Consider the following 14,999-nt stretch of genomic DNA (forward strand, 5'->3'; position numbering starts at 1 on the left):
TCACCGCAGGGTAGACGCCACCGCGTCCTCCGCCGCACCACACTCCCCCTGACAAGATCCCGGCCTCCTAGGACGGGATCGCCTTCCCACTTATCTCTCCTACTAAACCGAAGGGTAAACAGCGGCCGCAGCCCCGGCACCCGTCAAAGAGTCCAAGCGAGGGGGAAGGGGCAGCGGGCCGTCGCCTCCCCTCAGCTCCGCGGGCGCTGGGCCGGGACCCGGGCCCCGAGCCGCCCCCCCACGCCGACAAGAGGGCGGGCCAGCGGCTACCTCAGCACTTCCGGGTCAGGGCGGGGCGGAGCTAGGAGGTGGGTGCGTGACGTCGCCGGAGGGGTCCGGGGCCGCTCGGCGCCTGTTATTGTTCTCGCCGCTCGCTCTTCCCGCTGTCGCGTCTGCCTTCCCCGGCGTCTTGGGGAGCGGCGGGAGGGCAGCAGCGACCGGGCGAGCCCGCTGTCGCAGAGGTAGGAGAGAGCGAGCGGTGCCCGCGGAGGAGCCCGGCTGGAGCGGGCCGCCGCCCGGTGGCCGTTAACCATTTCCACCTCTCCGCAGCGCGAGCCCTGACAGCGGGGGCGGGCGGAGAGCGCGCGCGCGTCAGGAAGGAGCGAGCGAGCGCCGCAGAGACAGGGAGCGGGAGGCCATGGCCTACGCGTATCTCTTCAAGTATATCATCATCGGGGACACAGGTAAGCGGCGGGGGCGGGGAGGCGAGGCGGCGCCGGGAGCGGGCGGAGCGGATAGCAGAGCAGGGCCCGGCTCCCCGCTCCCATTTCCGCAGTGCTGGCGTCGTCGACGTGGTGGCTCTGCGCGAAGAGGCGGCTCCCCCCGCCTCTGCGCTGGGCCCCGCCCGGAGCCCCGACCTGCCTCTCGGCAGCCTCGGGCCCCGCACCAGGCCTGGAAGCCTGGCAGGGGCCTTCGGGCCTGCCTGACAGGCCGCGGGGCAGGTCGGACTGTGTCACGCCAGTGGCTGCGGCATCGGAGCAGGGGAGGGAGAAGAAAAAAAGCGCTGTCACTGCAAAACTTTACCCCGGTAGTGCCTCTTATTTGCATCCCCGCTGCAGCGGGGCCTGAGAGGTGCCTCATAACGTCCCGCAGTTTTGTGGTGAGGCCAAGACTACTATTGCGAGATACCTTCAGCATGGCTGAAGGTGCTGTAGCAAGCAGTGCTAAGACATGCTGTCAAAGGGAAATTAAAAGCCCTAGCTCCTTCCTTCTATTTTGTTGAGTTTTTTGAGGGTTTTTGTTTTTGGTTTTTTTTTTTTTTACCCCAGCTTTCACAGATGCTTCAAGTTGTTTCTCTGATCTCTTCTTCAACAATTTGCTTGCTACTTTTTAAAAACTTGCAACATTCTAGATGTCATTGGCTACTATGTAACAATAATGCTTAGGAATGTCACAGGCATCACCATAGGTTGATAGAGATTCCTGTTTGAAACCCCTTTGTTAATATGTTCCATGCTTCCTCAACATAGCGGAGATATAAGTAGCATGGTTTTATCAATCTGTTGTCAGGACAAGGTAGCTAACATAGCTAACTATTGTGCCTATGTATTGTGCATATTTCCTGTTGTTTTCCTCATACTTGAATAAAAGCTGTCTTTAATAAGTTTGATGACACAGCTGTCATTTTATGTGCTGTTCCGAGAATACCTATATAATTGTACTTCATACTTCTGAAGCAAATTATCTGTTGCTAGGGTATAATGTACGTTACAGTTGCATTACACATGACGTTTTTAAATACACTGGACACAAATACTACGTGATTTTTATGTTTTTCTAAACATATTTAAAGTGGAAGTTTTTTTAGGCTATAGTATAAATGAATCTTCAGAAATACATCACACCTATAATGACTTTGTTGGAAGCAGTAAGCTGTAGGTTGTAATAAAAAATTCTAACTTTTCTTGAGTATATAGATGAGATAAAGATAGATGTAAGGACTTTATAGACATAAAGTCATTAAAGCAGAGGACAGGAGACTACCTGAGCAGATTCAGGGGAAGTAAGGGAGTTTTGCCTAGGGATGCAAAATGGTAGTTCAGACTTCAGAATGATAGTACTTCAGAACAAGTGGCCAATTCTGATGCATCTCTAAAATCTATAATCATTAAGAGTGGTAGAGACAGCAGCAAACAATTGGTTTGGTACATTAATTGTATACTGATGAAAATCTTTACAATGAAATGTCCTCAGTGTAATGGTCTGTGCTGCAATTTTGCATTTCAGTTTCTTGAAATGTGAAAAACAGAATGCATATGTTTCGCTTCTGAGGTTGTTTCAGATGCTTAAGAGACAAATATGGGAAAAGATAGAGAAACACAAAGAGGAAAACAGTTAACTAGTTTTGTTTGTATAAATTCCTGTGGCTTTTATTCAGATTTAGTACAAGAAGCTAATTAAAACTACTGCAACAATCATTCTTGAAGTGAATTAAATATTACAATAGTGGTAAGTCAGTTTTTTAATATAGCTAGTACTGAAGAGCCATTTTTTGTTGTCGTTCTTGCCAAAATTATTGTGATGGTCGAGATGTTACTATTCTTCCTCATACAAAGGCAAATGATTTCATAGCTTTGCTAATGGAAATTAAAAGTGGATTGGAACTGTCTCGTTCCAGTGGTGGTCTGCTACAGCATTCCAAACAGTGAAGATATGCCAATGGCCTCACAGGCCATGTAATTTTCATGGTGATGAAGAAATTTATCTCTGGGACTTGATTTAGAGTCTTTGGAAATGGATCTGGCTGCCTGGTGACTCAGCAATTAGTTGTAAACAAATTGTAGGAGAAAAGTAAGACAGCATCAGCTGAGGACAGATGTTAACATTTAGCTTCTTCCTCTTCAGCGTTACAAAACAAAGCAGATGATATGAACCCTAAAGAAACCAATGAAAAACCCCTGCAGTTATACCAGACACCTGCGTATGTCTTTTCTGAGTTGTGATTCCACATGCTTTTGTTTAATTAAACACAGGAATTCAAATGACAGATACAGAAACTGAATGTGCAAGACTAGTTTTTGCTCAACTGATCTTGTTCCCTTACATTGCTTACTTCATTGTTTATTGACAGTCAATGACTTTTACTTCAGGCGTGCTGTCTTTCAAATACTCCAACAACATTGCCATAAATCTGTGTATTTTTTACATTGTATCAGTGAAATACTAGCATGGAATTTCATCAAGTTGGTACCGTTAAGTACGGGTATTTTGGAATACTGACTGTAGAGTTATCTGGATCAAAAGATTTTTCATGGTTATTTCTGAAACATTATAGGAGTTTTCATATACATTTAGAAGCATAGGTGGTCCATTCTGCTTAGGGTTCTGAGACCTTTACCTTGGTGGTTGATAGTCTGTTTCATTTTGACTGACAGTAGGAATTCATCCACACACAGTTGGTGTGATCATTGCCCTGTACTTGGCCCTGGTGAGGCCACACCTTGAGTACTGTGTTCAGGTTTGGGCCCCTCACTATGGGAAAGACACTGATTTCTGGAGTGTGTTCAGAGATGGACAACCAAGCTGGCAAAGTATCTGGAGAACAAGTCTTACAAGGAGTGGCTGAGGGAACTGGGATTGTTTAGCCTGGAGAAAAGGAGAGTCAGAGGGGACCTTATCACTCTCTACAACTACCTGAACGGAGACTGTATCAAGGTGGAGATTGGTCTAGTCTCCCAACTAACAAGTGATAGGACAAGAGGAAGTGGCTTCAAGTTGTGCAGGAGAGGTTTAGATTAGATATTAGGAAAAACTTCTTCACTGAAAGGGTTGTTACTGGAACAGACTGCCCAGGGAGATGGTTGAGTCCTCATCCCCAGAGATGTTTAAAAGACATGCAGATGAGGTGCTTAGGGGCATGGTTTAGTGGTGGGCTTGGGAGTGTTAGATTTGTGGTTGGACTCAATGGTCTTAAAGGTCTTTTCCAACCAAGACAATGCTATGGTTCCACTCTTCCTTACACGTCTGCTTTTGGCCACCACTTGAGATGGACTTTGATCTGAGCTAGAGTGAACAGTATTAGCACACTTCTATTGCCTGTTTTTCAGTTGGTGACTGAAAGTCTATCTCTTCTCTTCAACGTTTTTCTGTATTATGAAATTTTCTTTTCTGCTTAAATGTTTTTGTTATCAGCAGTGTACCAGGTGGGAGTGAACTGGCAATGATACATGGAGTTTCTGTAAAGACTGGAGCTGGATTTTTTTTTTCCAGAGTATTTAATATGTGTTAAACAATATATTCCTGTATTAGAGTATATTTACCAGATTCTACATGAGAATGCTACTGAACTTTAGTATACCTAAAATACCAGTTTTACAATTATCAGGTCTCTCACCACCAATATAACTTGTTAGTTGCATCCTGTCTAAATGTCTGTCTGTGACCAGGGTTGCTGCATCTTCCATGAGCAGTTCTGTCTTCTGCTTTTCTTGAATATATTAATTCAGCAACCCTCATAGTTTCTTGTATAATGAGCATTCATTTGCCTTTCAATTTCAGAAGATAGTTACTGGTTATAAACAAATGATATCTCAAAGTTAATCCTACCAGGGGAAGATGGTGAGACAAAGTATAATTGCTTGATCTAATTATCCTTACTCTCTGAAGTAAGCTGTCTAGTCAACCATTTCACATGTCTGGGAAATTCTCAAATGTTGAAATAAAGCAATTGAATTTGTGTTATTTTTAAGTCCTCCTTGTGAAATGTTGCTAGTGTCAGTGCACTTTGTTCTGGAACAGCAACTGTTACTAGCTAGCAATGTGCATGACCAGAGCCTCTTGCCCTAATTTTCTATGAGCATGTAACAATACTCCTTAACTAAACTGATTTTCATCCCACTACAGCTGGTGTTAGCACTCTGTGATAGCTTGACAACTTGTTCATACTGCAAATCAGACTACTGATCTGTACTACTTTTATCTTGCTATGAAACCCTTTCAATGATACTTTGATCCCTAAAAGAGAAGATATTGGGTGTTGTACATCTTCTTAGCCTCTTAGAAGTTAGCTACAAGTAACTGATTTTAAGTAGACAGCTGTACAAATGGCTTCATGAGAATGCTGCTTGGCACCCTTCTATGTTCAAAAGACACATAGAAGAGGTGCTGAGGGATGTGTTTTAGTTTAGTGATGGGCCAGGCAGTGTGAGGTTAGTGGTTGGACTCAATGCTCTTAAAGGTCTTTTCCCACCGTTGTGATTCTGTGAAAGAATCGAGAGAAGGAATGAGCTGTGACCTGTGATAAGAGCTTACAAAACATCTGGAAGCTGTGCAGACTACTAGAAAGAATTAAAAATACCCGATAAGGCAGGTTAGAGGTGTATATCTTGTGACATTTGTACTGTTTAATTACCTGGCTTAAATAAGAGTTGACTTCAAAATCTATGTTGTTTGAGACTTGTCTGTTGTTTGAGACTGCGCTTAGCATATTTAAAGATGTATTTTTGTTTGTTTTCTAAAGGGAGATGAGAGAAGCAGGAAGCTTGTTTCAACTCATTTGGTGTTGGGACTTTGGTTTCATGAGCATCCAGTCTGACAGTTGGTTACATGTGAAAAGAGGAGATCTTGCTCCCCTTACCTTGTGAGGACTTGACAGTCTACCATGAGCTGAATCAATGGCTAGTGCAGTGGAAAACGTATCAACTTTTTGGATAAACTTTTTATTTGATGGCCAAATCCACTGAGTTCGTCTGGAGTACTTTCAGGGAAGGAAACTGGACCTGGGAGGGTCAGGAAGATGTGGAAGGAGAAGTTAGGTCTTCATTTCTGTATATGGTGAACTGATTGATCATCCTGTCTTGTGAAACAAGACGACAGTTCTTTGAGATGGCTTTGTTAATACCATGTTTATTTGCTGCCAAAATAGATTAATCTGGTTACCACTCCTTGTCTCAGCTATGAACCTCTTAGGAGTGGGCAGAGGAATTTGGAGAGCCAGCTCAGGCTGTTCAGAACCAGAGGGCAAAGCTACTGTAGCACAAGTCCCATTTCCCATCACTATTGAGGTGCTAAGCAGTGATGAAGGGATCCTAGAACAGGCACTTTTGAAGAAGCACACTGTTGCCCTCTGAGCATGTAATCCAGTGTTTTCATGTGTTGCTAAGCAAGAGCTTTTATTTACTGTGGCTACTGGTGAAGTGTATCCCAGCTCTGCTCAATTCTTGTTGTAAGGTACTTTTTTTTTCCTCTGGGAATGGTTTATATGAATCTATATTAAACTAATTGTGGCAGTAAAATGAAGAATGAGTTAATAAATAACTGAATCTTTCCCTTTTGTGTTCTAAAATTGACAAAGTCACGCCCAACTACTTTTCTCAAAGTGTCTGCCTTATTTAAGGTATAACATTTACAGTACTAAGTGCATGAGATACCCCATAAACAGCCAGTTAGCTCTTAGAGTTAACCATTGTAATTACTTTAAACTGTGTGCCATGGAATTAACCATCTTGCTACTCTTAATTGATCTTTGCAGCATCTGTTTATGCTCCAAAGTGGTGAACTGCTTGCGAGTTCACTTACAACTCCTGTTCCTGATCCAGGTTCCTGTTTATGTCCGTTCCAGTGCTATCTGCTCAGGAGAGTGAATGGCCACAGGCTACTCTCATAAGAACTTTCCTGTTATAAACTAGCAATGTCTCAAAACCATGAAATTAAACAAAAGTATTACTATTAAATATATGCAATAAAATATTTAACTGCCATCCAAAATGGATATAACCTAAACTCGGTAGGCACTACAGCTTCATTTGCAACTTTTTAGAGCTCTTTTTCAGTTAGCAACAGTGCAAAACATAGGGACTTCCAGACAGTATTTACTGGAAGGTTCTGAAGCAGCAGGAATGGCATTAAGTAGAAACTAGTAATTTCTTCTGTTTCTGTGTACTGAACCCAGTCTGCCTCTAAAAGGCTTGCTACATAACAGTCGCTAGAAGTGCAGTTGTCTTGTGTCAAAGCTTACATCAATGAGGCTGTTCCTGTCTGTCATCTTTGCTGTGCTGATGTTAGTGTTTTTTATGTTCTCTTGAATCAACAAACTGGTCACTAGCCTTACAAGAACAAGAAATATCAGATTGCTGCTTGAGGGGTAGTGCTGGGACACTTAATCATGTGTCACTTTATTGGCTAGGGTTTGAAATATTTTCCTAATGTTTGTAAGATTTATGCAGAAATATTGGATAGTTTTGAGGTTCTGCTTTTTCCAGTGATGCTGAAATCACTTTGTAAGGTTAATGGCAAAAGCTATTCTATATTCTATATCTGATATGTTTTCTAGGGTTTTTTTTTCCTAAGTGGGATGGTGATTATATTCTGCAATGGGGCAGTTACTTGTTTATATAGTGTTCTGTGAGTAGAATAATTATTAATGTTTTAAGATTCCTTAGAGGTTTATGTTCTCTTACCCTACAACTTGAGTATTCTACCTGTCCTTCTCCCTGTTTCTTTCTTACTTCCAGCACTCTTCACCTTTCCTGGTCCACTTTTCGTAATGTCTGCTAATGTTTCACAAAAGCTATATGTGTTGCCTTCTGTCAACTTGCTGTCATAAGCCAGAGAACTAAGGAAAAGAGCTTCATTAAGGCTTATGCTGCAAACTTTGCTTTGGGCTGTAGTACCATGCCACTCTAAGCTGTTGATCTGCTGGCTGCTGCATTTCTCTTCTCATTTCTCATTTGAACTATTTCTCATGCTTGTCTGACCCTGCATTGAGCCATTTCTGTTTGCTTTGTCACTCTCCTTGTCAGATTAGCATGCTAACTCAGAGGACAACTGAAACTGCTTAAGAACTTGTCTAAGCTATATGAAGAAACGGGCATGAACATACTATAGGGAAGAGAGCAGGGATAGCAGCACAAACTGGCTTAGGCTGCTGAAATCCTGCATCGATTGAGATATGAATTTCAGTGTGTCATCAGTTTGTTGTAACTCATTTTGTGACAAAACTCAATGCAAGTTTCCTATTTCTGCTAGTTTTGTTTGAAGCTAGCCACTGATCTTAGTGTTTTTAAGGCAAAATGACAGGTAGACGGTGATTACAATTGTATGGGCTTTGTTTCCTCCTGAAACCATACTAAAAAACTTTGCTGAATTTAGTAGAAAATGTATCAGTGTCACTGTATGCAAACCTCTGGTATGTATATCTTGTTTCTTGCAGTATGATTTTGTTCCTTATCCCTCTGTTTGCTATCTTTTATTACCAGATATGTCGCTTCTCATTAGCTGTTGCTGACCTGTAGTATGTGGCTAAAATAGCCTTATCTAGCTGGATAAAGCTAGGTACAGAAGGAACTTGGATGCTACAGTGTTGTATGTTGTGATAATAGTTCAGAGTTCATATCTATGTAAACCAAATGTATAACTTTCAAGTTCTCAAGGATTGAAAATGAAATTTGACAGAGCAGAACAGGAAGAATGATCACTCCAAGTAAAAGAAGAACAAGGAAAAAATAAATTAAAGAAGTGTTACTACAAACCTAGCCAGTTTGAGTACTCCTGTCAACTGCATTAACTTCATTGTGCTTTCACATCCAGAAGGAATTGCCCATTTGCTGACCAGTGTCAGTGTAACATGAGATAGTTAACTCTTTGAAGTCAGAAATGAGGATATCTGAGGAAAATGTTTTGTTTTGTCTGGCTGGCTTTAATGTGAACTCTGCTGTTGCAAATTCTGCCTGGACTAATTTTTGGCCTCTTGGGAACCTGTGGACAGTAGGACATACTGGTTGTAAGCAACTATAATATGTATTGCTTTTACTTCAGATGATGAATTAGGACATAAGTGGGAGTGAGGTGCTACTGAGGATCTAGTTATCTTGGAAGAAAGCTGAAAGTACTGAAGCAAATTTAAGGTTGTGAGGAGTAGCAAGACCTATAGTTAGTTTGGAGAGAGGATGTGAAATAATATTTTGAAGATCTATTAGGAAACTTTTCTACTTCAAGGCAGAACTGCTTTTTCAAAAGAAGATTTAATTTTTGTTCAATTTTTTACAACTGCTTTGATTTTAACATTTCTGTAACTTTAAATGCTGTTGTGTTATGAAAAAATTGCACATGATTCAAATTAGGTGACATATAGTATCTATACTAGTTCTACACTGAATTTTAAACAACATATACCATTCACGTTAAATAACTTCTGTTGGTTCTTTACAACTGTTTTTTTTTTAATTTTATTAAAACTATTTCTTTTCTTTTCTTAGGTGTTGGGAAATCATGTTTATTATTACAATTTACAGACAAGCGGTTTCAACCAGTCCACGATCTCACTATTGGTAGGTCTCCTCTGTCCCCCGCTGCTCATGGTTTATCAGCTGGGGTACCTCAGCATGCATTTGAGTTTGTTGTACAGTGGTAATGTAGGATTTGTGCTGTATTAATGTAGCAGTGAATCTTTAGCCAGTAATATTTGTTAGCTAATAAAGCCAAGTGGAGATCTTTTTCTTCCTGGGAAGGTACAATCTGAAAAAATAAAAAAAACCCCATAGGTATAGTAGCTCAACAGCCTCTTAAGAAAAACTAAGAATGGTCATGGAAGTAGAATTTGCCAAGCTTGAAATGCATTGATGGTGATGGAAATAGCAGATTTTTCAGTAGGGAACAGAATATTAGCCTGTCAACAGAAACCTGAAGGCAAGTTACAGATAAACTAAAGCAAAGTTAACCTTACAGATGAGTAAACAATTTTACTGTTAGTGGAGACTGACTTCTGGATAGAGAAGGACTGAAGTCTGAATGTATTTACTGTTTGGAAGGAACAGGGTGTTTTCTTCACAACTCCTTAACTGGTTGTCAACCATTTTTGTTAGTTATGATTTGATACTGATATTACGGAAAATGAATGCATGTTGACAGAATGTATTGCCTCTGATCTAACTACAGTATATGATACAAATATTTATTTATCTTTCTACACAAAATATGAAGAATAGTGTTGGAATAAATTCTTCTATGGGCAAGCTTAGTCTTCAGATCGGTTTCAATATCAAGCATAACAGATGCTGTTCTCTGAGGCTGCAGAACCTTTGAACTTCTTGATGTTATTTCAAGGAACCTATCAACTCTAATCATGATGAGCCTTGCACAAAATGTATCTCTAGTCTCTATTTTTAGATGCTGCCCTGAAATAGGTAGGCTTCCTGTGTTTGGGAGTACTGAAATAGATGTTTGAAATGTAAACAAATAGTTTTCTTGTAACAGAATGTATCGGGCAATTTTCATTATGGCTTCCCTTTCTCTCTTGACAGCCCTCCCACACCTTGTGTGTGGATATCTAATATAGTTCAAATTCTTAGGCTAGTGTGAGCTCTCAAATATTTATTAGGTCTTGGCAGCAGATAGGCTATCCAAATAAAGAGCCTGAGTTCTTTAGGGAGGCATGAGTTCTTGTCATTTTTTTTCTTCTTTAGATCTGCCAAGTATATGACACCTTATACATACCACTTGTGCATTCGGCAACCCTATCAGATAAGGAAACTGATAGGCTGTGGGAAACAGCTTCACCTCATCAGGGTGATTGTAGTGCCAGTTCTTTGCCCAGCACATAGCTGAAATCTGGGAGCAGAAATTGAAGCTAGTGTGATGAGGAGGTGGAACTAGATAGCACCATAATGCAAGAATGGAGATAAGTAATACATAGAAGCAGGTACTTTTCTGATTTTGAGCTACATTCAGAATTGTCCTAGTGTATCATAGAATCATAGAATGGTAGGGGTTGGAAGGGACCTTTAGAGATCATCTAGTCCAACCCCCCCTGCAGAAGCAGGGTCACCTAGATCAGGTTGCAAAGTGAACTCCAAAAGAACTTGCAATACAACAGTTATCTTTGTTTATTTTTCATTTGAGAATTGAAGTGTCTATTATTAAAAGAGATGAAGGAGGGAGGGAGAGGCTACATGATACAGTTGCAGGGGATGGACTTGGAACCAAACAAAACCACACCACCCCCAAAACAAACAACAACAAACTCAAAAACCCAACTGCAACACCAACCCCCACCCAACACTTCTAGGTGGATTGGAGTGACAAAAAACACTGTAAATGTCTGTTTGATTTACCTATTGCCTTTAGGACATGCCCTTACCTTAAACCTGAACTGCTTCTATTCCTTCTTTAAGAGAACAAACTTGCCATCAAACTGTGTGTTGTTTCAAATTCAGAAATTTGTCTCAGCAGATATTTTGATGGAACAGAATACATGCCCTTTTTTGTTTTTCTTTAGGGTTGTATGTAGAAACTAAACACTTGAGATGATTGCTGGATTTAAATCAACAGCTTGAGATTAAGTAATACATGCAGTGGTGACCCTTAAAAGTTTCTTATTCTGACTCTGCAGTTGACTTCAGATAGAGCATTTTATTTCACTTGCTTCATCCTTTCTGCCACTCCTTCAATTTGGATGCTAAAGAGAGCACACTGTCTTTTGTTCCAGGACTTTTATTTGGCTCTGATATACTGTGGGAGGTAGAGTAGTTCCTCTCTACACCCTTCTCCACAAGCCATTGTGCAGAAAGCAGCACTGACCCAACCCTGCCCAAATATTCTAAACAAGTTTTTTAAGAGATATTTGCAATATTTCAACAAAATGCTCTTAATTGGAAGACCTAAGTCCAAATATAGACAGTGTGGGATTTTAGACAAAATTTAAGCTATTTAAGTCTTTATTTTTTTCTGAAGTTGTGGATATATGAAGCGGAGATTAATGGAAATTAATGTTAGCCTTTAAGTATGTCCAGTATCTCTAGGCACTTGTCATATTTTACCTACTGTAGTAATAGCCTCAATTTATGATTAATTTACTTCTAATGATCTTAAAATTGCTTTGAGATGGTACAAAAGCCTGGTTTATTTTCTTTTTCTGATGAAGGAATTTCTTTTGTTTATTTTCTTTGGTTGTGAAACTATCTTTAACTAGATAGAATTTTGGAAGCACTTTTTGTTTTATGAAGGCAGATGAGTTTTAATTAATACAGTAATAAATTTTGTCATGTTGAGGGTGTAATTTATATGCTCACTTACTAGAATATTTTATTGGTGAAGAACTGTAGGTTTAATTTCCTTTAAACTGGCTTCAGCAATCATTAAAATAACTTCAGTTTTCTTCAATTTCCTGTTTGCATTCAAATGGACATGTAGTTCTCCATCTGATCTAGTCGTTTGGAAAACTGTGGGAAATACTTCCTTGACACTTGCTCTAATTAATGCATTTGTCAAGCACTCGGAAAGTATCAGTTTTCATTCTTCTGGAAAACTTTTAAGCAGCTAGAAAATTTTCTAAAAGCAGATTGTGAAATAGTTCATTTCCTACAGTATTAACGTAAATTCATGTTCTTGCTTTCATAGGACTTCACATTCTTTTTTTCTGATATATGCTAATGATGTAATATTTTGTTAAATCTATTCAGGTGTAGAATTTGGGGCTCGAATGATAACTATTGATGGAAAACAGATAAAGCTTCAGATCTGGGATACGGTAAGTAATAGCAAATCGTAGAACTTATTTCAACGTATGTCTTTAGTAGCTTTCTTCTTGTTCTGATGAAACTGTCATCAGCACCTGTATGAGACTATTGACTTTGTCTTGCAGCTCTTTGATTTCTGTGAAGATCAAAAATTTGCTAAAATTTCTACTTTTGATATTATGTATTCTTAGTCCAAATTTCTGCCTTTGCACTGGAACGTTACTTCCTCAAGTAAAGCTTTGTCAAATGTGTAGGGCTGGAATTTGTGCTGCCTCACTTTCACAGAAAAGTTTTCTATGATGTTAAGAACTTAAATTTCTGTAAGTAGTTATTCTCTGTGTATTCATGCAAGGTCTGACTACCATAACTTTCTGTTGGGAAATTGTGATGTGTTTAGTAGCTTTAATCAAAAATTCTCTAGTGGAAATATTTGCACTAGAGATGTAGAAGAAAGGATACAGCTTGCTGTTTTCATAGAAGAAGACTTAAGAACTCAAGTTCACTATAATCACGGAGATAGTAAATACTTCAGACAATCAGGAACAGACTGGTAAAAGCTTTAAGTTTTGAAAAGGTTACCAAAAACCAAATTTGGACTTTTGAAGAGGCTCAGGTTAAGGACATACACCAGTGAAGTCAGGTGCTTTCGACTTTGTCTGTCACTTTACCATAGTCAACCTCAGTACCTATACTTGTGATGCAGGTGCTTTAAGATGCTCATACTGATGGTTCTGTCCTTCAAATGTGCTTAACTGTTCCCTAAGGCAGAGTTGTCTATTTCCTTTTCCAGAAGTGTTTTGGGATACTTTTAGAAACTGATGGATACATGAACGTGGCCTCCTGTACATGCTCTTTTTGATATAGCAAATCAATGAAGGGAGATACATGCATGTGTTTAAAAAATGTAAACAAATGCAATATTTTAACTAAGTTCATTGGTAAGCTCTGAAGTACCTTACTTGTTAAATAAGTTCATCATTTGAAATGGCATCTAACATCCTTGCCTCCTTGGAAGTTCTCCATCAAATGATATAGAATAATATGGCCAGATTGTGCTCAATTTAGGCTTTTTCTGCCCTGAACATTTTTACTGTTGTTAACTGTAGATTGCAGACTATCAAGATGCCTGGTCATTTAGAGTTTAATAGATGAACAAATGTCTGTGTTTAACAGTAGCTTCAAAAGCAAACTTTTAGTGTATATAGTGTGACCACATGAGAACATATTTACTTTGGTCCTTGTTTCCTAAAATTGGGATAGGTTCTCTGTAGATAAAATTACTAATTTTACTACCAATGCAGCCTCTGTCTTTCATTGGATTCAAACTGATTTTGTTAATGTATTGTTATCTGTTTCTTGAATACACATGAACTTCAACTCTGTAGCTGTTTGCAGTCTGTTCAGCTGCTTGAATGCATTCAAAATGTCTGATAGCAAAGTTTTCAATGGAATTTCTTTTGATTATGACTTAAAATCCCTGCAAAAAAAAAAAGAATTTATCTGGGTAGCTTCTTAAGTGTATCACACATAAATCAAAAATATTCGTTGAAAGCTTTCATACATGGAAAAGACTATATGCTTGTCTTGTAGTTAATAATTTATAAGTTGTAAACAATGAGTAACTTAGTGCATTGGTCATAGATAAATCTGTAAACGTACACAATGTGATTTTTAAAAGACAGGATATTTCTATCCTAATCCAATCTTGGTTTGTAAGCATATCTAAATTCCATTGTATCAATGCTGGTCACAGGTACAAAGGTGTTGAAGGAATAGCAAAAGAAGAAATATGAGGAAGTAATTCTCAAGAGGTATTTTACTTAAAAATGTTAAAATATATAGAGGTGTCCATAATGGCCAAAGTTACCATGTCTGTATTGTGTATTTGTGTTGAGCACTGTCAGAGTTTTTTTCCTTTTAGCAAAACCTGACAGCTGTTACTGGGGCTACTTGCATATTTATTAAGCTGTAACAATTTCTGTTTGAGAGAGTTTATTTTACACCTACAGCTAAGGAAACACATGAAGTATTTATGTTTTCAGTTGGTTCTTAATGAGTCACAGCACTAGCACTTCTCTGATTTAGTGCTAGCTTTACATACATGCTTCTAATCTGTCACTGAACAAAAAGCACCTTAAGCAGAGGCATAAGAAATGAACTGGATAAGATTTGACTGCTTAACAGTGAATAAGGACTTGCTTTCTTAAGAGAATTAAACACTTTAATTGAGATTTTTCTGGCCTGATATTTGTGTGCTACAGTGTTCAGTTTGTGATGTTTTTAGCAGGTCTCTTCAGCTCCAAGGAAAGGTATAGCTCAATAATGCGAATATTTGGATACTGCAGCACACCTCACTGCTGGAGTATGTCATAACTTCCAGGGACAGCTGAAGCCACCACTATCGCCTGTCTGTGACATGCATTTGTGTGCTCTTCTTGTGTAATAAGAATATTCAACTTTTTCATTAGCATCTTAGTGTGAATTAGGAGTGTGTTAAAGAAATTAGCTCTGCCCTACTGCAGTTTGCTTTTCATGTAGTAGTGTGCA

At 39.4% G+C, this 14,999-nt stretch overlaps 1 protein-coding gene across 2 annotated transcripts in view; it reads left to right on the plus strand.

Annotated features, from left to right (window-relative positions):
- The first annotated feature begins 293 nt into the window (after positions 1-293).
- The window catches only part of RAB2A (RAB2A, member RAS oncogene family), a 45,846-nt gene continuing 31,140 nt past the window's right edge, over positions 294-14,999 (plus strand). The window contains exons 1-4 of one of the 2 annotated variants that reach the window (XM_061996100.1): positions 297-461; positions 550-683; positions 9,195-9,266; positions 12,396-12,463. In XM_061996100.1, coding sequence (XP_061852084.1) covers positions 638-683; positions 9,195-9,266; positions 12,396-12,463 — 186 coding nt within the window. In that variant the 5' untranslated portion in view covers positions 297-461; positions 550-637. Of the gene's footprint in view, positions 684-9,194; positions 9,267-12,395; positions 12,464-14,999 lie in introns of both variants that reach the window. The other variant, XM_061996102.1, reaches the window with a different exon arrangement.

Source organism: Colius striatus, chromosome 4, assembly GCF_028858725.1.
Source record: "Colius striatus isolate bColStr4 chromosome 4, bColStr4.1.hap1, whole genome shotgun sequence".
In the NCBI taxonomy this organism is placed as follows: domain Eukaryota; kingdom Metazoa; phylum Chordata; class Aves; order Coliiformes; family Coliidae; genus Colius; species Colius striatus.